Raw genomic sequence first — 27,662 nt, 5'->3', positions numbered from 1 at the left:
AGAGGATGTGCCCCCACCACTAATGGCGGTCAATCCACAGGACAAGCATATGCAGCGGGATGGATGCTGGGTCCGCAGCACCAGTGATTCTGTTTTTCCAGTCCGCTCGGACGGGGCCGTTCCGCTTGCCAGTGTTGACAGAGCCTCTGTTCCCCTTGCACACAGGACAGAGGGACTGCGGCAGTGCACACCATGGTGGGTGGCAGCGGAGGGGACCACAGTCCCCTTTGTGCTGCCTTTCCACTGTGCGTGAGAGCCTTTGTGTCAGCAGCAACTGCATTGTTGGGAAGTGCTGGTACTGCCATCAGTGGGTCGGATAGGTATAGGTTAGTGTTTGCTTTTTACCTTACTTTTGCTTTGATTTGTAACTTTTAAGCAACTAGAAAAATAACGGGATTTCCATTTATAAGCTAAGAAACACTTAGAAATTGTCTTTATTTGATTGAATGATTGATACTAAACTAAATAATTGATACTAAACTGTCTGAAACTTCTTCGTTTGGATGGAAAGACGTGGATCAGGTTATTTTTTTTTCTTCTACCTTCTCTTCAAGTGAGGATTTAAATGTTATTCATGCATTTTAGTGATTTTTTCCCCCCATTGGATAGTTAAAAATGTTTTTTTCTTCCCCTTATTTCCATATTGCTATGGCAGTGTTATGATGACCCAGAGTATTTGCTTGACCTAGAAAGTTAAGGATACACTGTTGTTTTGGACCAACATATTCATCCTTTTGGTTCTACTCCAGCACTGCTTAAACACTTTGCTGAATTAGGACCTTTGTGAAAATGCTTCCCCTGTATCTCCAATTTGTGAGGACATCCTGCAAGTGACTCCCTGCATTAAGCTTCCTGTGGTGACCAAATGCAGTTTGAAGAGAAGATTTATTCTGTAAGGTTAACATTATTTTTCATTTAAGAGAATGTGAGGAGCTGCAGGCATCGTTTTTATTGGATTATTGTTCAAGCCCGTTATTGGAGGAGGCGGCTGGAAGAGGCTCTGTGAGAATTGTGTTCAGCTAACAGTTCACTGGTTAATGGAGCTTTAACTTTTCATGGTTTGAGAACTGCTTTGAGGGTGGAAAGTTCTCCTGTGAAGGAGGATCTTTTCAAAGATCTGACTTCCAACACAAGAGCAAACTTTCTCTAATTTTTGTCTTTTTCTAAGGGAGGTTACTTGATTGCAGATACAACTAAATGTACGTACTTTGTTCTGTCTGATTAATTTTGAAAAGAAGGCTTGTAAAAACCTTGATTGCACGTTGTCTTTAAACAAATGAACCTACTGTCCCTTCTGGTTGTATTCCTTCTCTGCCCTGTGCTGAAAGTAGCAGTTGGCCTTTCCATTCTCTGTGTCCATCTTTTGCAACAAGTTTTATTCTAGTTTTTTTGTTTGTTTGTCTTGTTTTGTTTTAATTTCTCTTTCTGTGACACTTCTAAGTTTAAGTGTCTGTGGAGGTAGCTGATTTCCTGCAAATCATACTGAATTCCCTCCTGGCATTTGACACTCACTGTAGGGTACGTAGTCTTGTACTTCATGATGGTTCTATTCAGAGAAAGTAAAGATGTAGTCTTTGCTCCAAGAGACTTTACAGTCCAGATAGTTTCATGCTTGATTGCCAGATCTGATGAACTTGGGGAAAAAAAAAAAAAAATTACATTTTTAAATACCTGTGTGACCTTTTCCTGGAATTTTATTATTAGCTTCTTATGCCTTGCTTATACAATGCATGAAATACATAATAAACGGGGACAAAGAGAAAAGGAGAAAGTGATATGGATTTTGTTGGTGTTTCTCTCCCTGTCTTTTCAGCAGCACTTTTCAGTATACACTAGAAGCTACCAAATCTCTGCGTCAAAAGCAAGGGGAGGGGCCCATGACCTACTTGAACAAAGGACAGTTCTACGCCATCACCCTGAGCGAGACGGGTGACAACAAATGTTTCCGGCATCCCATCAGCAAAGTCAGGGTATAGTCCAATTTCTTTCCTAGATGGGAATGGAGGTCTGCAGATAAATGTAGTTGTGGTTGGCTGGTTTTTAATTATTTTTTTTCTTGTGGGAGAGGACAGAGCAAGCTTACTCTTATGCCCAGTGTAAAAGTGGGAGAGTAGTATTGATGGTGGTCTCAAATATTTTGGTGTCCAGTTTTTTCAAAGTGTGATCTTATGAGTTAATTATATACATATATGCCTCAGTTTATAGTTTGGCAGAATGGTAATTGCACAGAAACTGCACTTGACATTGGTGAACATATCACTGCCATGATTAAAGAAAAAAAATTTACTGTGTTAAGTCCATCTTCACTCACTTGTGCAATTCATCAGCTGCTTTCCAGTGCATTTCAGATAAAATGTGAAGAGTTGAAGCCTTCCTTTGTGACATAAATTTTAAATCATTTACATGGTATAAGTGTGAGCTTTCACTTGATATTCACCCAGAAGTATGACAAAATGGATGATTTGCATCTTAGATTCATAGAATTGTAGAATCATAGAATAGTTTGGGTTGGAAGGGACCTCTAAAGGTCACCTAGTCCAAACCTGCTGCCGTGGGCAGGAACATCTTCAACTAGATCAGCTTGCTCAGAGCCCTGTCCAACCTGACCTTGAATGTCTCCAGGGATGGGGCATCCACCACCTCTCTGGGCAACCTGTGCCAGTGCTTCACCACCCTCAGCGTAAAAAATTTCTTCCTTCTATCTAGTCTAAATCTACCCCCCTTTAGTTTAAAGCCATTCCCCCTTGTCCTGTCGCAACAGGCCCTGCTAAAAAGCTTGCCCCCATCTCTTTTATAAGCCCCCTTGAAGTACTGAAAGGCTGCAATAAGGTCTCCCCGAAGCCTTCTCTCCTCTAAGCTGAACAACCCCAACTCTCTCAGCCTTTCTTCACAGGAGAGGTGTTCCATCCCCCTGATCATTTTTGTGGCCCTCTTCTGGATCCGCTCCAACAGGTCCGTGTCTTTCTTATGCTGAGGGCTCCAGAGCTGGACGCAGTACTCCAGGTGGGGTCTCCCCAGAGCAGAGTAGAGGGGCAGAATCCCCTCCCTCGACCTGCTGGCCACCCTTCTTTTGATGCAGCCCAGGACACGATTGGCCTTCTGGGCTGCGAGCACACATTGCTGGCTCACGTCCAGCTTTTCATCCACCAGTACCCCCAAGTCCTTCTCGGTAGGGCTGCTCTCAATCCCTTCATCCCTGAACCTGTAGTGATACTGGGGGTTGCCCTGACCCAGGTGCAGGACCTTGCACTTGGCCTTGCTAAACCTCATGAGGTTCACACAAGTGCACTTCTCGAGCTTGTCCGGGTCCCTCTGGATGGCATCCCGTCCCTCTGGCGTGTTGACCGCACCACTCAGCTTGGTGTCATCTGCAAACTTGCTGAGGGTGCACTCGATCCCACTGTCTATGTCACTGATGAAGATATTAAACAGTACTGGTCCGAATACGGACCCCTGCGGGATGCCACTCGTCACCAGTCTCCATCTGGACATTGAGCCGTTGACCACTACCCTCTGGATGTGACCATCTAACCAATTCCTCACCCTTTACTGGACAGTCCACCCATCAAATCCATACCTCTCCAGTTGAGAGAGAAGGATGTTGTGGGGGACCGTGTCAAAGGCCTTACAGAGGTCCAGAGAGATGACATCTGTAGCCCTTCCCATGTCCACTGATGTAGTCACTCCATCATAGAAGGCCACTAGGTTAGTCAGGCAGGACTTGCCCTTGGTGAAGCCATGCTGGCTGTCTCAAATCACCTCCCTGTCCTCCATGTGCCTTAGCACAGCTTCCAGGAGGATCTGTTCCATGATCTTCCCGGGCACAGAGGTGAGACTGACTGGCCTGTAGTTCCCCGGGTCTTCCTTTTTTCCCTTTTTAAAAATGGGGGTTATGTTTCCCCTTTTCCAGTCAGTGGGAACTTCACCGGACTGCCACGACTTCTCAAATACGATGGATAGTGGCTTAGCAACTTCATCCGCCAGTTCCTTCAGGACCCGCGGATGGATCTCATCGTGTCCCATGGACTTGTGCACCTTCAGGTGCCTTAGATGGTCTCGAACCTGATGTTCTCCCACAGTGGGCAGCTGTTCATTCTCCCAGTCCCCACCTTTGCCTTCTGTGGCTTGGGCGGTGAGGCTCGAGCACTTGCTGGTGAAGACCGAGGCAAAAAAGTCATTGAGTACCTCCGCCTTCTCCGTGTCCCGGGTAACCAGGTGTCCTGTTTCGTTCTGGAGAGGGCCCACATTTTCCCTTGTCTTCCTTTTATCCCTGATGTACCTATAGAATCTTTTCTGTGGATAGAACTGGTGCTTGGGTATTCAGCAACATCTGCCTAGTGAACAGGCCTCCTGATTTCCCTGGTAATGTTTTTGAGTAAGCAAATCCTAACCCAGTAACCTTGGAATGAACAATGAGCCTCAGAGTTGCTGCCCTGCAAATTTCACCCTGAAGCTGGAAGGGCTGCATATGTATGAGGCTGCAAAAGTGTTTCCATCCAAATAAATGAAGTACTGTAAAAATGTTGTGACTTTAGTTGAAGGAACCAATGAAAGTCAACGTGAGCAGTGAAGCAGACAACAACACGTACATTTCTATCATACATGAAGTTTAGAGAGACTCTTCCTAAAGAAAGGCAATGATTTGTAAACCTGAAGAGCAGTTAATTTTTAGCCTGGTTTCCTAAGGACATGAGGCTGATGATGGCGTTTTGTTGTTGGCTGAAGCTGATGTAAATCTTCTCTGCTGCTGAAAAGTCTCTCTCCCTGCCAGCCACCCGTTCCTTCCCCCTTTGTGGTGCCAGCTCTAGCACTTGTACAGCTGAAACAGGAGTCAGTAGCTCACTGGTCTGGCTGAAAACCAGTCCTCATAAGTCTCGTTCACTGCATAGCCACATGAGTTTTGAAGCTGTGGCAGCGGAAGGGTAGAAATTGTAAAGGAGAGGTGAGACCATTTCTTTTGTATGATGTACAGTTTACAGAAGATTGTGAAACCACACGCAACTTTCACGATCGTGTTCTGTTTGCCAGGCCCCCAGCCAAGTGACTGTTGAATTTATTGCCAATTCCATCCAAACCTGACAGAGGGGCAAGAGGTTTTGAAGGTATTAAACCTCTACAAGTTCCGTGTAAGTGGTTCACAGAGGAAAAAGGTTAATGCCATCCTTGGTGGAAAAATTACATTCTGCACTGCCAATTCTGGTTAGTGCATCAGCTGGCTGGCCAGCCAGTATGCACATGCATAACTCAGGACTCATCCATGGCATATAGTGCCTTGTGCCCACGCAGTAGCTAGACATGGAAGATGCAGTGATGATGTTCGGCTTTTATAGGTGGAACGGAGAAGGTCACAGAGCACGTGAAGGGTTACGATGGTGACTGTGTGGAGGGACATAGATCATGAATCAATGGTGATCCAGCTCCTTGGCTTATGAAACAGCTTGATGGTATTTTTTATAAGCTTGGTGACTCAGGGTTAAAGGAAGAACAGGAAAAAAAGAGGATATTTAAAAGTGAATTTTTTGTTCTCTGTGATTTCTTTTCACTTCGGTTTACCTAGTATGAGCATTCTTTCATTGTTTTGTGTTTTTTGTTTTGCTTGCCTACAGCAGGGCTTTTTTAAAAAGCCTTTATTACTCGTGAAGTTTTGCATAAAGTTTCAATCTGTTTCCTTTGAATCACACAGTTTAACAAAGGGAATTCAGAACTTGAACTGAAAAGCTCAGGAAAACTCAGTAAATATTCACACTGAGTTTGTCATTAAATACATGTATGCAAGAGTCCTGCTATCGAGAAGGATATTTGGACTATGTATGGTAAAACTAAAAATGTCCTGCCTTTAGCCAGCGAGTCTGAGCTCCATAACAACACATCCCTTTACAGTGTAATGTCATCTTCCAGAGTGGCAAGGAGTCTGAACTCCAACACTTGGACTGGACTTGGTTCAGAATTGGAATTGACTCTGACTTTGAAATGACCACTTTTTACTTAAGGGAACTTAGGCTTCTTAAATCTAAGAATACGATTAAGTTTTATTTGGACGATCAAGAACATAATCCTAGGCCCTGCATTATTTTAAAACTACATTTCTTCTGCCCTGAGTCTTTAAGTGCATTGCAATATTGGACTGGAATAAAAACCAGCAATCTTCTACAACCAAAGTACTGGGGGAGGGCAGTGACTGGATCAGCGTTAGAGGCATATGGGAGATTTTAATTTTTGTGTTTCTGACTATTAATTATATTAACTAATACAACTTGTGCTGTTGATTTTCTTAGAGCGTGGTCATGGTTGTTTTCAGTGAGGATAAAAACAGAGACGAACAGCTGAAATACTGGAAATACTGGCATTCTCGGCAGCACACAGCTAAACAGAGGGTCCTCGACATTGGTGAGTGTAAGAGGAGCTCCAGATGTTTCAGGGAAGATTGCAGAATGTGGAAAGCTCTGGTACCTTGCACAGGGATGTGGTGGGATATATTGGCAATGGCCGCAAGGCTTGTACCACAGTTTTTAGCAATGGCTCATCCCTGCTAGGACTGGGTTATGGGGTCTATGAAGCAGGATGGAGACCATGCAGAAGGAATGGTCCTCAGTAGTCACAAAGAAGAGCTGCCCCTTGCATGCGTATTTAACGGTGTTCCACCTTCTGCTGCTGGGAAGTTGAGGTCTGCACCTCCTCAGGAGTGGCAGAGTGTTTGTTTCCTTTAGTTTTTCAAAGGCTGATCCACTCTTTGATCCAGTAGCAGCCCACATAACAGTTATGTTAGCTCATCTGATGTGTAAGTGCAGCCTGAGAGTGAAGATGCTGTCGTTATGGTGACTGCAAAGGAGCGCACAGGACTCCTACATCCCCAGTTTTTGAGTCTTGTCGGTGTCGGAGAGAAGTGAGGGGGAAGTGAGCTCTGGTGTGCTACCCTGAGAGACCTGTTTGCTGTTCATCCCATCTAAGGTATTTACAAGCCCATTTCAGCCACAACTGCCCTATCCGCATGCTTGGAAGATTTTAGCAGAGGAAGAAAGTGTACCTGCTGCCAAGAAGCCTGAAGTTGAAATCTGTGGGAGTGTCTAGACATCAAGCACTTCTTCCCTCTCATGTGCAGTTTACAGCCATCTGCAGCGGATTCCAGTCAAAGGAGTCGGCAAGACCAAAGCAGACAAAGTCTATCTTGTTTTGACCGCCTGAGGGAACCAAACCATTAAATGGCAGGAATGAGAGGGGGCAGAGAGGAGGGGGGAAAAAAAAGCAAGGTTACTTGGAGAGAGCCCTGCAAGACTTCAGGGGTGATTGAACAGGGTGGTCAGGGAATCAGTCCCTAAGTGGTCCTACTCATGCAGTGCCTTTCAACTTTCAAATGCTGCAGCCTCCACTGAGGCTGGCATTATTTAAAGTCAAATATATTTGGTCAAAGCAGCTCTTCCTGAATCTCCTCTCTGCCTCTTGTCTTATCATCATAGTTTTGGCTGAACTGTTTCTCCAACTTTTTTTTTTTTTTCTTTTGTCCTTTGGGGTAGTTAAGGCAGTAAAACCTCCACCCCAGACCAAATGACTCCTATCATGACACGTTAAAAGAGCAAGTATGCCACGTCACAGCTATTTCTGAAGGCTGCCTGTTTTTTTGTGCTAGTCCCTACAAGCTTGCAGTGCTAATGCTCATACCTTTGAAGCTATGTGCTGAGGAGCTCGTTCCACTGCAGTGCCAACACCCTCTGACTCCACCGCACTCGTGGTGTACCAGCACATTTCAGTCCACTTACCTGAACGAGTCAGCTTATGATGCATATTCTGTAAAATAGTGCTCTGCAAAACAAGTGCTGTGCACGAGCTGTGTGTTTATCTGTGTTAGAGTGATTGTCTTTTATGTTTCCATTAGTTTGAGATGAAATAGGTCTGTGCTGACTTTTGAGGCACTCTGGCACGTATTCTTTATTTGGACTGCAAACATGAGCAAAGCCCAGTGTAGTAAGACTTACTGATATTGCACTCCCCATCAGACGTAAGAACTGTAAGAGCACAGTTCACCTCAGCATTTTCAGAAGAAAGACCTAGATGTTGCTCAGTAGTGTTTTCTTGAGAACAACTGAAATACGGCCTTAGCTCTTACCAAGTACAGTGTTTCTGAAGTACATTTCATTTTCTTTGGGACTTACATTGTGGATATTGGGCTTATTAGGGCAGAATGGCTGCCAACTACACTTCCCATGCAAGCATCAAGCTGCATTTAGCAAAATCCTGCAGTTTTATCATTAGATGATGATTAAAAAAACCCCAACTGAGCAACTTCATCCAAATTTGAAGTTGGCCCTGCTTTGAGTGGGAGTAGGGTAGGAGTTGAACCAGATAACCTCCAGGGGTCTCTTCCAAGCCAAATTATTGTGTGGCTCTATGAAGATTTCCCTTTACATTAAAAATTCAGATCCCTGAAGGGCTCCTGTAAAGGAATACTGAGTTAGGGTCCAGGCCCTGTGTAGTTAACAGAATTAGGTGTCTATGAGGGAGATTAGCAAATGCCAGTATATGCCATGGAGAACCATTTAAACAGGTAGTGAGAGAAGCTTGCTAAGGACAGGGGTGTGTAACAGATTTGTTCCATCTTCAGGGGATGGTCTGGCAATCTGCTGGTAGTCACACTGCTCTTTTATTTTGGATTTCACTCCAACTATCAACACTATATAAAGGGTTAATCATGTATTAGGCTCCTTTAAAACTATCTGTGATTAGCCATAAATCTGTGTAACCTGTTCCATAGATGTTTTTAATCATTAATATTATTTTAACTTAATGTTTGTAGCTTATGTTTAACATCTGTGAATCCTTTTTAGTTGTTTATTAATGCACTTTTAATCTAGAGCACGACTTGGTCCTTAGCAGGCAGAGAATAAAATGAATTTGCGATGTTCTAGTTCTGGGGTCCAGCTATTCAGCCCTCAGATAGGGGTCACGACTCTACTTGTGCTGCTTCCCCTGGTGGCACAGGTCTGTCTGTCTGCCTTCTGGCCTGCAGTTATATTCTGGAGATCAGAGGAAATAGAGTGACTTGTTCCCTCACTCCAGACGTGCAGGGGTCACTGATTTAATTTGTTTTGTGTGCTGGCTGGTGCACCTCCTGAGAGGAAGGATGGTTGAATGGATTAGATGCAGTACTAGGTCTGATGAAGATGCATTGATATTAATAGGATAAGCATGTACTTACATGTAAGTAAGTCCTTAATGCTTGAGGAATAAACCTGAAGACTTGACACTTGCTAAGCAAGAAGGAAGGGTGTTTTCCAGAATTTAGGCTATGTGCTGTTACGGATTTTTCTGAAGGAGGAGGGAGGCACTTTCACTGTTTTTAGCAGGAGTTGGGGGGAGGGGCAAGCTGACTTTTCCACAATGCTGTGCTGTGACATTGGATCACTAGCTTTTTCTTTTAAAATAATGTCAAATAAAAAATACAATACTAGATTGCAGCAAATATTGATTATTTAGAATCAGTATCATAATTTGACAAACACCGGAACAGGTTCAAACATGGACATAAAGAGTGGGTCTGGAAGCTTTATATTGGGGTTATTTGTGCTCCACAGTCTTGCCCATATTTTTTTTGCAGGATAGTTTGTATTATTTATGTGCACAATACAAACACTACTACAATGGTATGTAATGCATGCAAATGATTAGTGTTTAATGTTGAAATTTGCCATCGTTTAATATGCAGTTTACCCAACAAAAGAGGAAGTAATTCCTGTAGAGCCGGTTTTTTGCATATCGAAGAACCCCAATTTTCTATTTCTGGTAACTCACAGCAGCAGAAGAGGAAAAATTGTAGTCACACTAGCAACTTTCAAATATCCTTAGATGTAAATGGTTTCTTAATGTACTGAGGATCCTTCTTTAATTATCTGTAAATTGAGGGGAATAGGATGCACTTCTGCTTTTAAACAGCATGTCACATAGACACTCCATGAGATTTGTGTATGGCAATTAAGGAAGCGAAGGCATGTGTTGGGGGAAGGGAAGGTTTGGTGGGATGCGAGGTTCTGACAGACTTTTAGGAGAAGAAAACATGTGTCTTTACAAGACATCTTGTTCATGTCTTTCCAAAGTGCACCTACACAGCACGCCCATATGCAACAGTCAGTTGCACGAGGCACTTTCTGGTGAATCATAAAGTTAAGGGGTGGGTGGATGCATGCATATGCATATTAAACTACTTATGTGTCTTCTAATTCTTCTCATTTGCATTCCTACACTGAATTTAGATAGTGAAGCCAATGACTTCAGTTAGAGAGGATATCTGAGTTCATGGTGGAAATGAAAAGCCTGCCTGCCCTCTCAAACACCATGTTCACTTGCTGCATCATCAAATGTCTTGTGCTGTTCCTATGGTCAGAACAGTGAATTTTTACTGTACCCAAAATCATTCATGTATCCCAGGCACACAGTTTCATTTGTCCAGTGAAATGCCAGCATCCCTGCGTTTCAGATGAGAGAAAGGTATACTGATTGCACATCTCAAATGTTAAATAATCCTCCTTGCAGCAATGGTTTTGTTATAAATTATTTTAAAGCAGTTATTATCTAGAAATTATTTTTTAGAGACCAACGGTTTATTTTTAGAAGGGCAAAGGAAATGAATATTGAAACCATTTGGGTGTCTCATTTATAGAATACAAAAACATCCTCTTTCTATAACTGATTACAAAGCTAAGAATCAGCGCACTTCTGAAGCGCAGATTTGGGGAAACTTAGATCAAGATTGCTGCATGACGTAATCTCAACCCTCTGGCACCGAGTCCAATTACAGCCATTACAGCCCTGGAGGGATTCTAAGGAAATGTATATGTCCCAGAGAGAGTTGATGTATTTGCGTGAAGAATCTGGAAGTTCCTTTAATCAAGCGATACTACCTCCTTACAAACCTGGTCTTTCTCTTAATGTGTCATCAAAAAGAAGAAAGTGTGTTAACCTGGCTGGCAAAGGGAGAGAAAAAGGAGGCTTGTTCCTCTTTTCGATTATAAAGACAACCTGGAAGTTGTCTGTCTTACATGGTTTTCTGCCCTTACTGTTTTTGAGGAGGGGGGTAGATCATCTTTGAAATTTGGACTTCCTCCCTCTTGCTTTGCATTCCTTCTGAAATAGTAGGTTATTGATAATATTAACAGCCCTCTGGAAAGAAGTGAGAAGAGGGTGCAGATTTTGTAGTCAGACAATTTAAAAATACTTTGTTTGTTTGCTATTTTAGTATCATACACACTTTGGAGAAAGGATCTTCGTGTGTTTGGTTCTTTGTTTTGTGGTTTGGGTTTTTTTTCTTTTTCTTTCTTTTTTTTTTTTTTTTTTTTTTTAAATAGAGATCCAGCATCCAGTGCAGTAATTCCTGGGAAAGTTGAAACAGCTGTGCAAGAAATGTACACTACTGATTATTTCCTCCAATGATAGCTCTTAGCCTTTTAGAAAGCTTCTTTAAGATTTATCATAATGTCATTTATTTATGTCAAGGTTTGAACAATCCCTTTAAGTGTTTCAATAGCTTTTAGTTTATTTTCCAGTTTTGGCCATTCCTTGGCCAAGCTAATGAATGCACCTACTCATTCCTACTACAGTCACACTGATTCCTTTTTAAGAGCAAGCAATATTTTGCAAGAACATTAGCTAGTGATACACTATATACTATAAGCTGTAGTGTATTACCTCTTTGCAATTAAGCTTATAATTCAACATAAACAATACAAGAGGTAGTTTTGATGCATTCGACAACCCATCTGAAAAAGCAAAGATGTACTACGAATTGTAAAAGAGAAAGTTCAAACCTTTTTCATGAGTCGTTTGTTTGTTTGTTTGTTATTTCTTACAGCTGATTACAAGGAGAGTTTTAATACCATTGGGAATATTGAAGAAATTGCATTCAATGCTGTGTCCTTTACTTGGGATGTCAATGAGGAGGCAAAGGTGAGGAAAAGCCATGCAGATGGTATCCCTTTACAAGTACCATCCATCCTTAGTCACTGTTCCACTTCTCTCCTTTTTAACAAATAATAAGAAGGATAGGTGGAGGTGAGCGAGCTCAGTCTCTGCAAAGCCAGGTAAACCGTGGTCTTTCACTGACCCCAGGGATTCTGGCCATCTGTAAAAGGCAAAACAGTATGTAACGGCTATCGGGATGATACTGTGTTCACACCTGTATCACTGACAAACAGAGATGTAGTTCTGAGGAAAACCTGCAGGGCTCTTTCAGTGTAGTTTCTTACTTGTGGCCTCTCAGTGATTTTCCATTTAAAATATGCCCAGCCTGAGAAACAGTAAAAGTGTTTTTCCTACTTGCAGAGTCAGTGTAGGACACAAGGTGAATGTTTTCTTTCTCTAAATTATCAACTTCCTTTCTACACTATTAACGTCTCCAATAATCAATGTTCTGAAAGCTAGACTATGCTTTCCCTTGTGTTTGTGCCATTATTTTTTATAGTGTTGCACAGACTGTCCTTGCAATTGGGAATGAACATATTTTTGAGGACTGGTGCATCCTTCCCTTCCCTTCCCTTCCCTTCCCTTCCCTTCCCTTCCCTTCCCTTCCCTTCCCTTCCCTTCCCTTCCCTTCCCTTCCCTTCCCTTCCCTTCCCTTCCCTTCCCTTCCCTTCCCTTCCCTTCCCTTCCCTTCCCTTCCCTTCCCTTCCCTTCCCTTCCCTTCCCTTCCCTTCCCTTCCCTTCCCTTCCCTTCCCTTCCCTTCCCTTCCCTTCCCTTCCCTTCCCTTCCCTTCCCTTCCCTTCCCTTCCCTTCCCTTCCCTTCCCTTCCCTTCCCTTCCCTTCCCTTCCCTTCCCTTCCCTTCATCAAGTACCCTCAAACATGGGGTTTTGCATTTAGGGATGAGACTGCTACAGTGGACCTATAAACCAGGACGGCAGAGCACCTTAACAAGTTTCTTACAGACAAGGTTATCCAAAGGGTGGCAGTGTATTTCAGCTGCATGGACTAGTGTAGGAGAAATTAAAAGCTGCCGGTAATTATAAGAAGAAGTTGGGCCCCAGGAAGCAAACAACAAGGGAAATAGGCTGTGTAAAATGAGTGGGGGTAATGCGGGACTCTCGGGGATGTAGAAATAATAAACAGCAAACACTGTTGAGCTTAGCAAACTCCTGATACTGTTTTCATGTTGAATACAAAATGCCCAATGTTCAAGTAATGCTAAGGATCTTTCAGATACAGAGACATCTTCATGCATGATTCCCCACTGCATTTCTAACAGAGCATTAGAGATTGCATCGAGCGAGCGAGTGAGTCCTGTGGGAGATTGCATTGAGCACGGAGTGGTAGCATTAACGCTCACTGTCCTGACTTGCTGACTGAAGGTGCTGAGGTTTGTAGTAACAGGGATTTTCATCTCTGATGCACATTTTAAAAGAACAGAGCACTAACGAAAAGACAGTAGTTCTGAAAACCACCTAGCTCTTTCAAAAGCTGGCCTTGGTAAACAGAGTTGTACTTGGCCCAGTTGCTAATGGTGCTATATTTACTCATGTAATGATTACATTCTCACCGCCCCAGATATTCCCCTATTATGTGATTCCATTTCAAAATACAGTGGTATGTTGTCCTCTGCAGTCACAATAGATGACCGTTGTGTGCATGTGATCATTATTCAAGCAAATACAGCAAATACAGGTTTGGGATCTCCAACGTGACGGACTTTCCCAAGGACCTTTACAGAAGCACTACCAGGGCTAGAGCATGGCAGTCTTCTCTGTTCCTCCCACTGGCAACTACCATCCCCATTGCTAAGGCTGGCAGTTCTTTAACACACTTGCATTTGCAGCTGCAAGCCAGACTTAGCAAGACACCATGTTGATCTAGGAGCAAGAAAGTCACATCCACTAGTGTCAGGTGTTATCCTCTACCATTTTGTTCTAATCTCACACCAGTCACATTGCTCCTGCCTTGGGTGCCGGAACATTAAGAACACAACTCTCGCAATGGTCACTGGAAATATAACATAGTAAGATTTTAAAATAATGACTCTCTTATTGTTGCTGGATTAAAAAAGTGTCAGGAGTGAAATTTAAGAAAGCCACTTGTATTTCTGCAGGAAGTAGTCATTAAAATGCAAATTAGCTTATGTGTATTTATTTTGGGGGTAGTTACCAAATCTCTGATCTTTTAGGAGCCTGAACTGCAAATGTATTGATAAAAGTAAGAGGATTCATGGCACAATTTGGTATTGGGCTATCAAGCATAAATCAGATTGTACCTGAAAGCTTATCACCATGCACTAAAGTGTTTCCCTCCCCGCACACATGTACATGTACCCACATGCTTGCTCTTGTTGGAGAGTCTAATACAATAACCAGTTGCACTGGGTCTGGGGATTCCCATAGGATGCCCCTGCTGTGTTTGAAAACTGTGGACTCCGAGGCACGTCACTGAAGGCTTCTTTTTCTCCAGCAATTACCTCATCCAAGAGAGATGAAGAATTTCAAGGCCTAATTACAGACTCTCCTTTCTTAAGCTTTTTGAATGATGATCTTAAACTGGCTCCATTGTTTCTGCTCAGTGTTGTTTTCCCTTTTCACCACAATTTCAAGATTAAAACTAACCTCACAGGCACAAAGACCTTTCTCTTCTGAGTCAGACAAAAGCGGTACAGAGCAGTTCTTTCCAGGGCCTCTGAGGTGTGATGTGATGAAGTGCTCTACTAGCCCGGGAAGAAATAAAGAAAACAGACCGGTTGTTGGAGGTACACAGGGGAACGATCTTGAAAAATCAAACAGAAGCAGCAGAAATCACCTAACCAAATATCCCTGTCTCTCTTGGGAGACTGAACCCGCATCTAGGAAGACTTATCTGGAGCATCAGATTTCTCACTTGCCTACTCCACCTGGAGGACAGCTGATTTAAAGCCAGATTTCTCCTCCCACACGCAAGCAGAGCAGTACCCTCCTCCTGGAAGCCCTTCAGGATGAGGGTATAACAGCGCGGGTGTGACAGCCAGAATCTGCCTGTTAACAGTGAGTCTGCTAAGGGTTTGTAAGGCAGCATCTCGGATCTTATGTGGAAGAAACAGGCATTCAGAGAGTACAAGCAGAGGCCTTTCTATCACCTCAGTAATGTGAAGGGAACTGGGGTGTTGGCTCCAGCTCCTCGTGCTCGGTCCCTCATCTTCCGACTGCTGCTTGGCAGAACAAGTCAATGGAAGAGGGAATCTTGTACAGCACATGTTGAGCTGTGGAATAATCTCGCCATTGCTTTCTGTGGACTAAGGGAAAAGCACCAATGTCAGAAACACCACTCTGCTAGCATTTCCTCTGCTGTATCTGGTCAACAACAGCAGTTCCCTTGCCTTCTGGCAGAGCAGAGTTGGGCCCGGCACATCCTTACCTTTTTCTAGAACAACATCCTTTTCTGCTGGGGCTGTTGTCTAGAGGTCACCGTGGGGCTTGTGGTTCAGAGCAGGATACAGGGAAATGAGGGGAAGGGTCTTACAGCCATGTCAAACTCTTCCTTATGCTTCCTTGAGACAAAAATACTGTGCAGTAAGGAAGCAGAGGTAGGAAGTGATGAACACTTTTTGTATAGTCCATCTTCGTTTCACTCCTGTATTTACTTCTATATATAAATATGCAACATTTATGGGCAAGGTGATTTGTTGGCTCCCTTTGGTTGAACCTGAATGCTATGTTTGGTGTTTTTAAAGGAGTTCTTTAAAAAAAGGTGAGGAAACAAACAACAATTAACAAGAACTGGCTGACTTTTTAATCATCTTTTAAAAGTCTTTTTATGATATGCTAGAAGGTAGGTAGTTGCCTTGCTGTTGCCCTACAGAAGATTTTGCTGCAGCATCTGGCTGGTTGACAAAGTTCTAGTGGAGGCTTTTGAACAGAGAGCTCAGCTTCATTTTTGATAGACATACATCTGCCTGCTTGCAGTCTTATTGCTGACAGAAGTTAGTTTGCAAGAAAGATAATTAAGAACCAGAACTCTCCTGGTCAAAGGAGAGTATCTTTGTCATAAATCATACCAACTCTTTGAGATATGCCTTCTCTCTGATTATACTTTACTAATTTAAAATGGTTAGGATGATGTTATCTCTGAAACAATACATTAATTGTATATTTTTATGGAAAGTACTTTTTAACCTTAAATTCAAAAGTGTGACTTCAGTGAACAGTTGCTAAAGAAAAATATCATCTTAAAGCAGATAAAAAAAAACTTTTCAGTGATACCAAGAAATTACTGATTTCTGCAAAGTGCTGCAACTTGGACATGCCGTAAACAGACATGTTGGCAGATATGTTATTCAGGCAGGTGTTGGCACATGCTTTTTGGTGTGTACAGTAGTTGTGTGCTGTGCAGTTGTGTATACTTGCGTGCAATCATTGTCCTGCTATATTTAACTGAAATGTAGATCTTTAATCCAAAGCATGTTGAAGCCTCTGGGAACCTTTCCAGTTATTTAATGAGTTTTGGCATAGCCCATACAGTAATAAGCTGTGTTTTCAATGACTGAGTGATTTGCAGGATTAGGTTCTTAGACATTGTGGCCTGAAGTGAGCTATGATTCCAGTGGGCACAACTGTAAAATCAAGCTGATAGAGCAGCACAGTCTTATCAGTGATTTGTATTGTGACAATCCATATTTCTTTAACATTGCTAGCAATACTTAGGACAAGCTTTGGCTAGTATAAGAATTATTTTGTTCTTAATTATTAATTTCCTTCCAAACTTAGATCAAATTTTGTTTCCTTAGGGAGGAAATTAATATTTTCTCTATTCTCAAAATTTAAAGGTTGGAGGAAGATACTTTATTTGGGGGAATTAGTACCAGAAATTGTGTAGGATTAGACTTGGCAACTGGTTTAATAAACAACGTCTGTGTGTGTATGCTTGCATATATGTTTTTTAATATATATATATGTCACGCATGCACATACACATGTATCTATTAAAGAAGAGTTAACCTGCGATAGCAAATAATGTTGAAATTTCAGGGTATACAAATGGTTCAGTAAGTATGCATCTGGGATTCAAGGCAAATGGCATTTTTGTGTAGTTGCTAGGGTGTGGTGTGGGTTGAGGAAGCTTCAAAAGAGTAGGGTAAACATTTGCTGGAGACATTTGTATTGAAATAAAACAAAGGTCTTACTTTTGTATGGGATTTATAAGGTAACGGCTGGCAGGAGAAACTATAAAACCACACTTTCTGTGTATACGAGGAATGATGGGATTGATGTTAGTCATTTAAGACAAGGCGTTTAACTCTTTGTTGTTACAGTCCGGAGGGATGAACCCCTTTAAAACAGGATTTTTTAAAGACCCGTCACCCCGGCATAGATTCTATGTATTCAGTAGAAAAATCGCTTTAAGTTTATGATTTTGTGCTATAACACACTCTTCCCTCCCTTCTGCTCTTGGCTCTTTCTGAGACGATGGGATCCAGAAATGTAAATAGTAATAAAAGGCTTTATATTAGAGTTTTTATAACTTTAGATCTTTAAAGTGTATAAGCTGAGAGACCGCAACAGGAGTCATGTTGGCTGGATTAAATGATAAAAGGGGAAATGCATTTCTGAGCTTTGCTTTCTCTCAAGGCAGGTTACTGTGTTTGTGTCTTGTACATCACTAATTATGCTGCAGCGTTTAACAAACAGTCAGTAATTCACATAATAACAGCTACACTGTGGAGGAGCGCCTTCCCCAAAAGAGAGAGTGCTTTTTCTAGACATGCTCTATAACAAACAGAAGAGTTGTCGTTATCTTAGGCCACTTTTGAAACTTTCTCAGGCACCAAATGTTTCTCCAAATTAGTTTTTCATTGCCAATGGCATGCCTGAGCTGGAGACTAGGTGGGTGGAACTCTATCATTAATTGCTCTAATCTAAGATATGCTGACATTAAAAAAAAAGACATCACTATAACGACAACCCAAACTTGTTCCTGATAGCAAAACACTGCTAAAATCCAGTTTGCACAGGAAAAAAAAAGTTTGTAAATGAATTCAGGTACAGCCATAGTCACATCCATTAAAATAGTTCTAAGTCAAGTGTAGACAGGGCCCTGGGGAAAAAAAAGCAGTGATTTCTACTGCTGCTACTGTCATTTCTACTTAAGTCTACATTTTCTAACCATGTAACTCTACTATGCGAGAGACCAGAGTAAGGACGATCTTAAACCTGGGTGTCTTCCAAGAGAGGTGGAGTGGGACTTCATCTTTCCATGGCTGCCCGTGGGGTTGTTTTGCTCCTTGACTCGTTGAGAGTGGGAGTACCTGCATTATGGACAGGAGCTGCAAAGGAGAGAAAGGTGAGGGTTGTAAAGGGCAAAGCAGGCTGTGCTTGGACAGGTGGGTGAAATCATTGCTGCTCAGAGCAGGCGGCATTCCTCGGCCACTGCCTCGGGGAGGCGAAGGTTTCTGGTCAGAGCTGTCCAGACAGTTCCCCAGGTTCTGTTCACCACAGGAGCTTGCTGCACCATAGTGTTAAAACTGGTGCAAATCTCCAGTCATGCAAAGAAAAAACCTGCATAAAATCAACTCAAGTAACGCAACTTACACCCTCTTCCCCTTCCCTCTGCACACCCCACATGTTTTCCAAATCCAAAGTCAGTGTTGTGCTTTACAGGAAAGCTAATAGAAGATTGTGTGGAGACAGAAAATTTTCCCAAAAATAAATGATCTGTGTTAATTTGAATCCATCTGTATCTGCGAGGTGCAAATGACAAAGTATAGTACACTTCATGCGTGTGAACATACAGTCATTGCTCCTCAGAGAGATCCTGATGTATTGCAGTGTCAGGACAAGGATATTGAATCTTACAGCATCAATCTATTATTCATGCTGAATAATCTGTTATTGCTGTATGGGGACTCTTGAAACAATAAAGTCTGTCTTCCCCAGCCGCTCCTACTCTGCTCTGTGTTTCTGGAGGCAGTGGAAGAGATGACACACAGTGTATGTAGTTGATTAAGGTTGGACGAGGTCTTTTTTTACTTCTTAGCTGAGTGTGCAGCAAAGGTGGTAGATGCACAAACTGCTGGGTAGATGCAAAGCCTGCGTGTCCCCTCTCACGTTTTAACGTACAGTTTGGAAAATCCCTGTGCAGAAGTATGGGCTAAAATATATCGAGGCCAGATTCTGTTTTACGCCAGACCTCATTCTGCTGCTCTGTGTTCGCACACACTTTAAAGCATTGTCCTGACACTGTAGGAGTCTGAAGGCAAATGAAAATTCAGGCCATCATATTTCAAAGGCATATGCACCCATATCCACACTTACCTTTGGAGCTGGAGGAGACCAAGTTGTAATTTGAAACAGAAATAACACTATCAGCTTCAAAATCAGAGTTTCACCTAGGGCCCTTCCCCGCCTCCATCCTCTCCCCGCAGTTAAAGTTCAACTATTTCATTTGTAAATGCAGCTCTGTGATACAATCAGAAGCAGCAATGCAGAGGTGCCATTAGCTCAGTCAGGCAAACAAGCTGCTCTGGCTCCATCATAAAAAACCTGACTGTAATGTTAACTTCTGCCATTAGGGTAAAGTATCCCCCCACCACCTGTACCGGAGCCCTTCTCTATTCTCAGCTGCCTTCCTCTTAGGGATGTTAGTATTCTGGTCACTCTGGTTTTTTTCCTTGCTTGTGGATCGTGGAGGGATTCCTTCATGCTCTCCCTTCCTTAATCCTCCCAGACCCCAGGGGCCTGTTGGCCTCTCCTCTGCCTGGTGAGGTGTGCGTCAGGTCTGTTTGACCCCGCAGATCGCTTCCTTCCTGAGTGTGCTCATTCTGCTGGAGCAGGTTTCACAGCCTCCTGGTTCAGGAAGTATGTACTGGTGGTTTTCTCTGTCCTTTTCCTTAGTTCACAGTTTCAGTTTTTGTTGTTTTATAAACTGAGGAAAAGTGAAAAGTAGAATCAGGTCAATAAATAGTTGACCGAAATTACTATGTAATGCACAAACTCATCACTAGGAAGAACAATTGGATTTTTAATCCAGTTTCATCTCTCAAGTTCCATGCACACTATCCTGACTGAAAGATACCAGTGATATTTCAGTTCATGATTACAGCTTGCTTTACATCAAAATAGTCCTTGGCAGACTTGGTGGTGGGAGACCCATCTGCCAGGTGCTGTACAAACACATGGCAGATGAGGCACACCTTGTTCTGTAGTACCGATGGAGGTTAGAGGGCAGGAGGTGACTAGTGGCTATCAACAGATGTGAGTGGGCATAGAAGGAAAGCATGAGATGGGTTTCTGAAGCAAAGGCAGGCAGGGCTTGCCAGGAACCAAGGGCAGCATCAAGTTGCGTGGATGCTATATGGCAAAGGGGACTTTTGAGAAGAGGTAGGGTGTAGTTTTATAAATATTTGAGGAACTCCTTCCCAGTTTGAAAGACAGGATGAAATGCATTTTTTGAAATTGAAGACAGACAGTGAAGGACCCTTAAAGTGAAGATCAAGAGTATCTGTTGATGGGATGGAGGAAGGGGTACTGCTGCTAAGTGTGTGAAGAGAACTTGTAAAATAAAAAAAGGGTAGGACTTATCTTTGGCCACACTGAATTTAAATTGTGAGCTGTCAGAAGAACAAGCCAGACAAAAAAACAGCTGGAAAGGAACGATGCAAGATGATCTTGCTATGTCTATTTTAACAAATAACGCAAACATACAGAGCAGGTTTGTAGAGTGAAGCAAGTCAGGGCTAAAGACCTGACATCCACGTGAGACACATTTTAGGAGGTTTTATCTCAGATTATCTTTAGTTAGTTCCCACAGACTGAGCAACTAGCAGCTGGAGCATGTGAGGTCTGCTCCTAGGACACATGTTCTGGTCTGACTCTTCTAAAAAGAATCCAGCTCATGCACTCTGAGCTCTCTGGTGTGAACCAAAGCATGGTAACTTGGGACAATCAAATGATTCACTTCAAATGTGAGCTCCTGATCCAAACTGAAGCATCGATACATGCCTTAAAAGTTTGTCTTTTTTCCCAGCATGGGAGCATCTTTGCTGGACTTAGAACAGAAGTGGAGAATAAATGTGTGAATTGCCAGTGTAGATTGTAGCTGAATTAAAATCTTTTTTTGGGGGGGGGTATCTGCTTTTATTTTCCCATTTGTTGTCATGTGTTTCCAGAAGTTTAATAGTTGTTTGCACCACATTTTAAAAGTAATCTCTCTGGCCCGCAGATTTTCATCACAGTGAATTGCTTGAGCACAGACTTCTCCTCACAAAAAGGAGTAAAAGGGCTTCCTTTGATGATTCAGATCGATACATACAGCTACAACAACCGCAGCAATAAACCCATCCACCGAGCCTACTGCCAGATCAAGGTTTTTTGTGACAAGGTAAGTGGAAAGCACAATTACCATGTATAGAGAAGGAACCTTGGTTAGACATTTTATTATTGCTGTGTTTTTGACCTAATTAAATGTTTTTTTCTTTCCCTGAAGAGTTGAGTTTCATGGTAGACTTTGGACCAGCCTTATCATAAATCTAAGATTATAATGTAATTATTTTACTGCTTTGCAGCCTTTTTGGCCCCGATTCCTCAGCTTGTGAGCAATAGTTGGACTGTTTAAAGACAGCATGTTATAGGTCATGATACAGGAATATCAAAAAAGTCATAGAAAGCACAAACTTAAAGATCTCTACTCAGAAGGTCAGTGCTGACCATAGGCTCATGCAAGTGCCAGTCTGATGATGTTATCCCTTCTGGCTCTAACAGCCAGGATAGGTAATGTGTAAACTTTGTGGAGAGGTCTCTGATAGAGAAATGCACCTTTCAGAAAGGCCTGCGAAGCTCTCTTTTATGATACAGTGGAAAACATCGAGTCCCAGTGATGCAGCTGATGGTTTTTTTTTCCCCTCACTCGATTACAAACTGTTATTTTGGAAGCTTTAATGAGACTTTCATGGTGCTAGGATTTTCTTATTAAAAGTAAACTCCAAAAATATATTAGCCATTCCTATTTTGTAGTTCAGTAGCTATTATTTTTTTTCTTGCTCACTCCTTTTGGAAAATTTGGTTCTTTTACAGTGGGTTTCCCCACTCCTTTGTGAGAATTGGTAAGATTTTTCAGCACCAAAACATGGATCATGCCTTAATGAGTCTGACAGCGTCATGGTCAGCGGTATATATAACTGAGTAGAAACAGTTGCTCAGAAATGTTAGTGATGATTCTTAGATGTGAGCGTGATCATGTTTCAGTTGTGTTTAACACCTGCCAGCCGATGACTTTAACCCTGCTGGGAAAGATCTTCCAGGGGGGAGCTGATGCCTGGATTCTAGTCAAGGTTCAAGGATTCAGCCTACATCTATTTAAGTGACTCGGAAATTTATCCAATTTAGTCTTGCCATCTTACAGGTGGGAATAGAAAGGCAAAGGCCGTGCCCCAGGCAATACATAGCATTAACTTTTTAATGGAAGGGTAAGAGTTCAACTGTTCCAGGTCTCTGTGCTGCTGCTCCTTCCCCTTTTTCAGTTCATTCCCTTGTTGCTGTCTTGACAACGGGATCTTGAGAGCTAATCAGTCAGTTGTGTTAGTGGAGCAAAAATTTTGAAAGTAATGAATGTAAATGTATGCACTGAGGTCTTTGCAGTCAAAATGTTATGCTTTTAATTGTAACTTTGAATGTCAGATATTTAGAGATTTGAAGCTACAGCTGGATGTTAAAAGCTCAGTAAATATCAAAGTAACAAGTTGTTTTCATCTACCTGGTTTTGAAAAGCAATTAGAAAAATCTGAATTATTTAAAAAAAGGAAGAAAATTCAGAGCACAAACTCATCAAGGGTGACCTGTAGACACAACTGGTGGAGATTTTGAATAATACACGTTCATTGCATCTATTGGCTTAATTGGTACTTCAAATATCCAGACTAGAAAGCAGGAAATGGATGTTGAGTCTTTTAATCAAAACTGTCTCAAAGTAGAAGACAAGATCGCAGGGGTAGTTAAAGTGTTATCCACATCAAAACTATATTGAAAGTGGGAACTGGAGGGCTCAAGGGTATCAATAATGGGATATGTATCTGTGTAATAGAAATGTATACATGCATACCTGCACACAGAGCTTTTTAACTTAATGCAGGGCTGAAAATGAGTTGAATGAATGAAAATGAATGAAAATTATCAAGGTCAATTCACATGACAGTTTGTGCTAATTGGCACTTGGAAAGAGACTGAGGCCGGCTTCTCCCCTCACGTTGCTCTATCTTTACCAACATCTGTTCGTCATGGTGCTCGTGTAAGTAAATAAGTGGTTGGAGAATTTCCACTTGCTGGTGGCACTGGGAGATTTGTTGTGCTCAGAGGAAGGTAGCTGTTGGGACTGGGTACCCTCATCTTTCAAAGGTGCCAAAATAAACCCTGGCACCGGTTGAGGCGGTGCTAAATGGAGGGTCCCTGGCTCAGTTCCTCCACCGAGTCTGCGACTCGCCCTCTAGTGACAAAGACAGGGTTTGCTGCCTGTTTGGGAAAGGCTGTGAAGCTGAGACAATTATTGCCCACCTCTTTGTCATGATCAATTAAAAAAGTATTACAGGGTCATTAAAAAAAAAAAAAGCAAACATATAATAATTTTTATACATTTTAAAAATATGAATTGCACCATTATGCCCCAATCTGACAACCCCAAAGAGGAGCTGGTGAGAAAAGTGCCTGATTTATTACGATCATCTGGATCAGAGGAACTGCACAGCAAATTCCCCCTGCCTAAGTACTGAAATGTATCTTAGCTCGAAACGTGGAATTAAAAATGTTTCTGTGCCTGACAGTGTTCTTGCAAATGTTTTTTCTGCAGTGATGGTGCCTCTTTAGGACCAGTAGATGTGTTTGTATATTAACTTTGATAAATCATGGGTAGAGGTGTCCAGTTTTTAAGAAAAACATTTGCTGATAAATTAATGTCCTCCAGCTGAAACATAGCATAGCTGTTGTGGAAAGAGTATCCCTGAAGAAATAAAACTGCATTTAGCTAAGTGGTACATATTATATATATTTTCGTATTTACTCAGGCAGTTGCTTAAATGTAGTATTCATTTACATATAAACTAGAGAGCAACACCAGCTCAGATCCAGTGTGTACTTTGTGACATAAATGTATGGAGATAAAGGCTGCAAAGGTTGTAATTGTGTGCTTCCTCCCTATTCATTCTCCAATCTTTTGTCCCTGTTTATTTTCCAGTAGGCAATCTTCAAAGAAACTGTTACAGTACACATCTTGTTTTCTCAGTGCTAATTCTCTCTGCCCTTGCAGTCTTTTTATCATGTGCAGATCACTGATGCTGCATTATGATAAGAGAATATCATTTTTAGTCCTTAAGTAGGTTGTCAGAGCAACTTGCTACCGGGCCTATTTATATATTGCAAGATGCTTTAGCCACTGTGTATGAAGGACACATATGTGTCAGACGGCTCAGCTGTGGAAACTGTCCAGCAGAAGGGCTCTGGTATGCAAAAATCTTATTGTGGTCCATTGTCTCAGCACCTACAACAGTGATGTACATCATGTACGCTTGGCTGGCCCCTGCACTGTGCCATGTGGGATGCTCCTAGCTCAGAAGGGCTGGTAGGCAGTTTTGTGGGTATTGCAGTTGCCACATTTGTAAAGTGGCTGAGGCACAAATAAGCACCGGCGGGTGAGAATGGCTGCCCTGCTCAGAGATTGCCCGACCTCAGAGGACTTGGGGATGTCTTGCCTTGAATGACTGAAGACAAAGCTGTGAAGCTTTACCAAATTCATAGTTACAGAGAATATTGAAGAAAAATCAGCAAAACATATATTCTTTATTGTGTATAAAAGGCTGAGTCCTCCTCGGTTTCTGCTTTCCTGAGAGGAAACTTGAGCTTGCTGCCATGTACAAAATGACTTTCAAGGTTCATCCCGCTACCTGCGAGCAGCAGAGTGGCAGCACTGAGCGGTGGGTAGGGCTGTGGCTGCCTGTCAGAGCTGCTTTATGCAGCACAGGGCTCTCAGGGATGTGCCTTCTGCAGGGCAGTGGCTATGAGGCATAATTTTGCTCCTTTCTGCCAAAGAACAGGTGGCCTTTAAAGATACAAATGTACTCCTAGAAACAATTTTGATAAGGGCACGACTGAATCCCTTGGCTTCTGTGGTTGAGGTCAGTGACAACTGGATTGGGACCTGGCTCTGGAGGCAATGTTTCTGTTAGACACCTTCATGTTTTTTAAAGAGCTGTTTCTTCCTCCACCTCTCTTCAACCTCTGGAAATCTATTGATAGTTCACAGCCAGGAGTACATCTTTCCTTGCATTCTTTTCAAGCTTGGTTCATTGGCTCATGTGTGAATTTTGCCATCTTGAGTGGATATTTTTGGTTTTCCTTACCTCCCTCCCCCTCCCCCTTTCTTTTAAAGAAACTTCTAATTTTAATTTGGAAAAAATCTTTAATTTTGCATGCTGACTGTCTGGGAGCATATGGATCTTTAATACCCTTCACAACATGACTATTCATATTTATAAAGTAAATTAGGAGAACTTCAAAGGAGGTGTTGCTGCTTTTTATGTCAATAACAACTTCTATTTTCTAAACTTGTTGAGAGTGTATTTACATAACAGAAGCCTGCAACTTCCCAGGAGTTCCTGGGGCCTAATAGGGCAGTGCTACATTGCTTTCCAGTTTCTGGAGGGCTTCTCCCTGTTTGAAATGCCTGTATTTTTCTGTAAGAGCCCTTGCACTCTTGGCAAGCTGTCAGTTTAGCCTTCTTGCACTGGCAAATCTCAAAGGCCTCTACAAAGCTGGCCACAGTAGAGCAATGCCACCCCCAGACAAGGTGGGTGAAGGAGAGTTTAGGGAAAAGCTTAGCACAGACATGATCTAAGGTGATAGCAATCCTGCAGGTGTTTTACGTCAGTACATGTTAGATTGGACATGAGGAAAAATGTCTTTACTGAAAGAGTGGTTAACCATTGGAACAGGCTGCCCAGGGAGGTGGTTGAGTCACCATCCCTGGAAGTATTTAAAAGTCGTGTAGATGAGGTGCTTAGGGACATGGTTTAGTGGGCATGGTGGTGTTTGGATGACAGTTGGACTCAATGATCTTAGAGGTCTTTTCCAACCTTAATGAGTCTATGATTCTATATGCAAAGTATTTGGCCTGAGCACTCTGCCCCTCTGTCCATCACAGAGGCGCTGGGCTTGGGATGCCCTTTGTGCAAGCTGTGGTGGGAACAGCCCTGCTACAGGCTACACTCTGCCTGAGCCGTCCATCCCATCTCCTCCAAGCCAGCATGTGGATATGTTCCTCTTGCTGTCTCCAGCCCTGGGGGCTGCTGGATGTGCCAGCCTGAGTTTCAGGCACAGGTGATTGATCTGAAGCTGGCATATTCCCAACAATTTGGACAGATTTATCTGTAATGGAATAACCAGTCTGTTTCAGCATTTCTGATGTGTCCGTTGCTGTAGATCCAGGTATCACAGGGTACGATGCTCACAGTGGTTCCTCTTTGGATAATATCTGTGGTTTGTCTTTTTTGCATCAGGGAGCGGAAAGGAAAATCCGAGACGAAGAGAGGAAGCAGAACAGGAAGAAAGGCAAAGGCCAGGCATCCCAAGCCTCGTGTAATAACTGTGAGTAAGACGGGCCTTTCTGGTCTGGGGCTAAGTCACACTTAACGTGCCTCCTCTCATAACCACATTGCTTTGTGATCTTCCTAGCAGCTGAAGGGAAGTTGAGTGCGCTCCCTCTGCAAAAAAAGAGTGATATCACCTTCTTCAAAACAATGGCTGACCTGGATTCCCAGCCAGTTCTCTTCATACCGGATGTTCACTTTGGAAACCTACAAAGAACTGGACAGGTAGGAAATGATAATGAGGTGAGCTGGTGCCCACCCGCTGTCTGGCCACGTGTGCTCCAAGGCAGGTTTTAGGAAAATAGATCACTGTTCCTGGGGGCTGCTTGTTTCAGCTCTCGTTTTGGTAAATGCAGCTCTTGGTGAGTCACTTAAAGAAGACCTTACAAGAGACAAAGTGCCTTTTCTAGTTCTGGGTGCAAAAAAGGAGTTTATACTTCATTAACAACTGACTAGTTTGTGTTTGTTATGGCTTTGCCATTCTCTTGCTAGGAAGAAAGAATGGAGCAAATAGTCAAGAATTTTGAAATAGAAGGTTGATTTGTGACTCAAAGAAAGTCAGGTTTTGAATGTGCTATTTGGCTTGATGAAATGAAGTGCCACCTTGTGGTAGCAGGGATCCCCCTGCTGTGACAACTGAAAACAAAGACCAAGCTTTTATACATGTGGGGAGGTCAAAAGTAGGCTCACTAAACACCACTGCCCATTTTCTGTTGGCATCACCTAGAGATCTGGGAATTCCTTGGAAGAAAATATTTTCACTCTACAAAGTAAAAATCTATCATGCTAATGTTAATATTCAGTATTGGCTTAGTGCAGAAGTCATGGGGTCATTATCACCAGTAAGTGTGAGGAAGTCTTTGCTGACTTGACTCTTTTAAGACCTGCTTTATTGCTTGTTGGAAAATTGCAAACCTGAATTGGAGGGTCAGCTCTGACAATTTTTTGAATATGAACTTGTTATTTATTAACATCTCAGGGAGTAGAATGAGACCTTTATGCATGTGTTTATAAAGACAAATAGTAGATGAGGAAAATTTATGTGCATCTTGCTGCAAAATATTAAAAAAACGAATATTAAATGACACAGTGTTAGAATTGTCATT

The 27,662-nt window shown here is 42.4% G+C and overlaps 1 protein-coding gene across 3 annotated transcripts in view; it reads left to right on the top strand.

Annotated features, from left to right (window-relative positions):
- Positions 1-27,662, top strand: part of GRHL2 (grainyhead like transcription factor 2) — a 76,810-nt gene that overhangs the window by 23,683 nt on the left and 25,465 nt on the right. Inside the window, exons 6-11 of one of the 3 annotated variants that reach the window (XM_076329318.1) lie at positions 1,817-1,970; positions 6,276-6,387; positions 11,837-11,931; positions 21,150-21,308; positions 26,467-26,554; positions 26,642-26,781. In XM_076329318.1, the coding sequence (XP_076185433.1) occupies positions 1,817-1,970; positions 6,276-6,387; positions 11,837-11,931; positions 21,150-21,308; positions 26,467-26,554; positions 26,642-26,781 (748 nt within the window). Of the gene's footprint in view, positions 1-1,813; positions 1,971-6,275; positions 6,388-11,836; positions 11,932-21,149; positions 21,309-26,466; positions 26,555-26,641; positions 26,782-27,662 lie in introns of all 3 variants that reach the window. The other 2 variants (XM_076329317.1, XM_076329316.1) reach the window with 2 other exon arrangements.

This window comes from Aptenodytes patagonicus, chromosome 2 (genome assembly GCF_965638725.1).
Source record: "Aptenodytes patagonicus chromosome 2, bAptPat1.pri.cur, whole genome shotgun sequence".
Classification (NCBI taxonomy): domain Eukaryota; kingdom Metazoa; phylum Chordata; class Aves; order Sphenisciformes; family Spheniscidae; genus Aptenodytes; species Aptenodytes patagonicus.
Note: the sequence above shows the minus strand (reverse complement) of the source record. Positions and strands in the feature narration are given on the sequence as shown.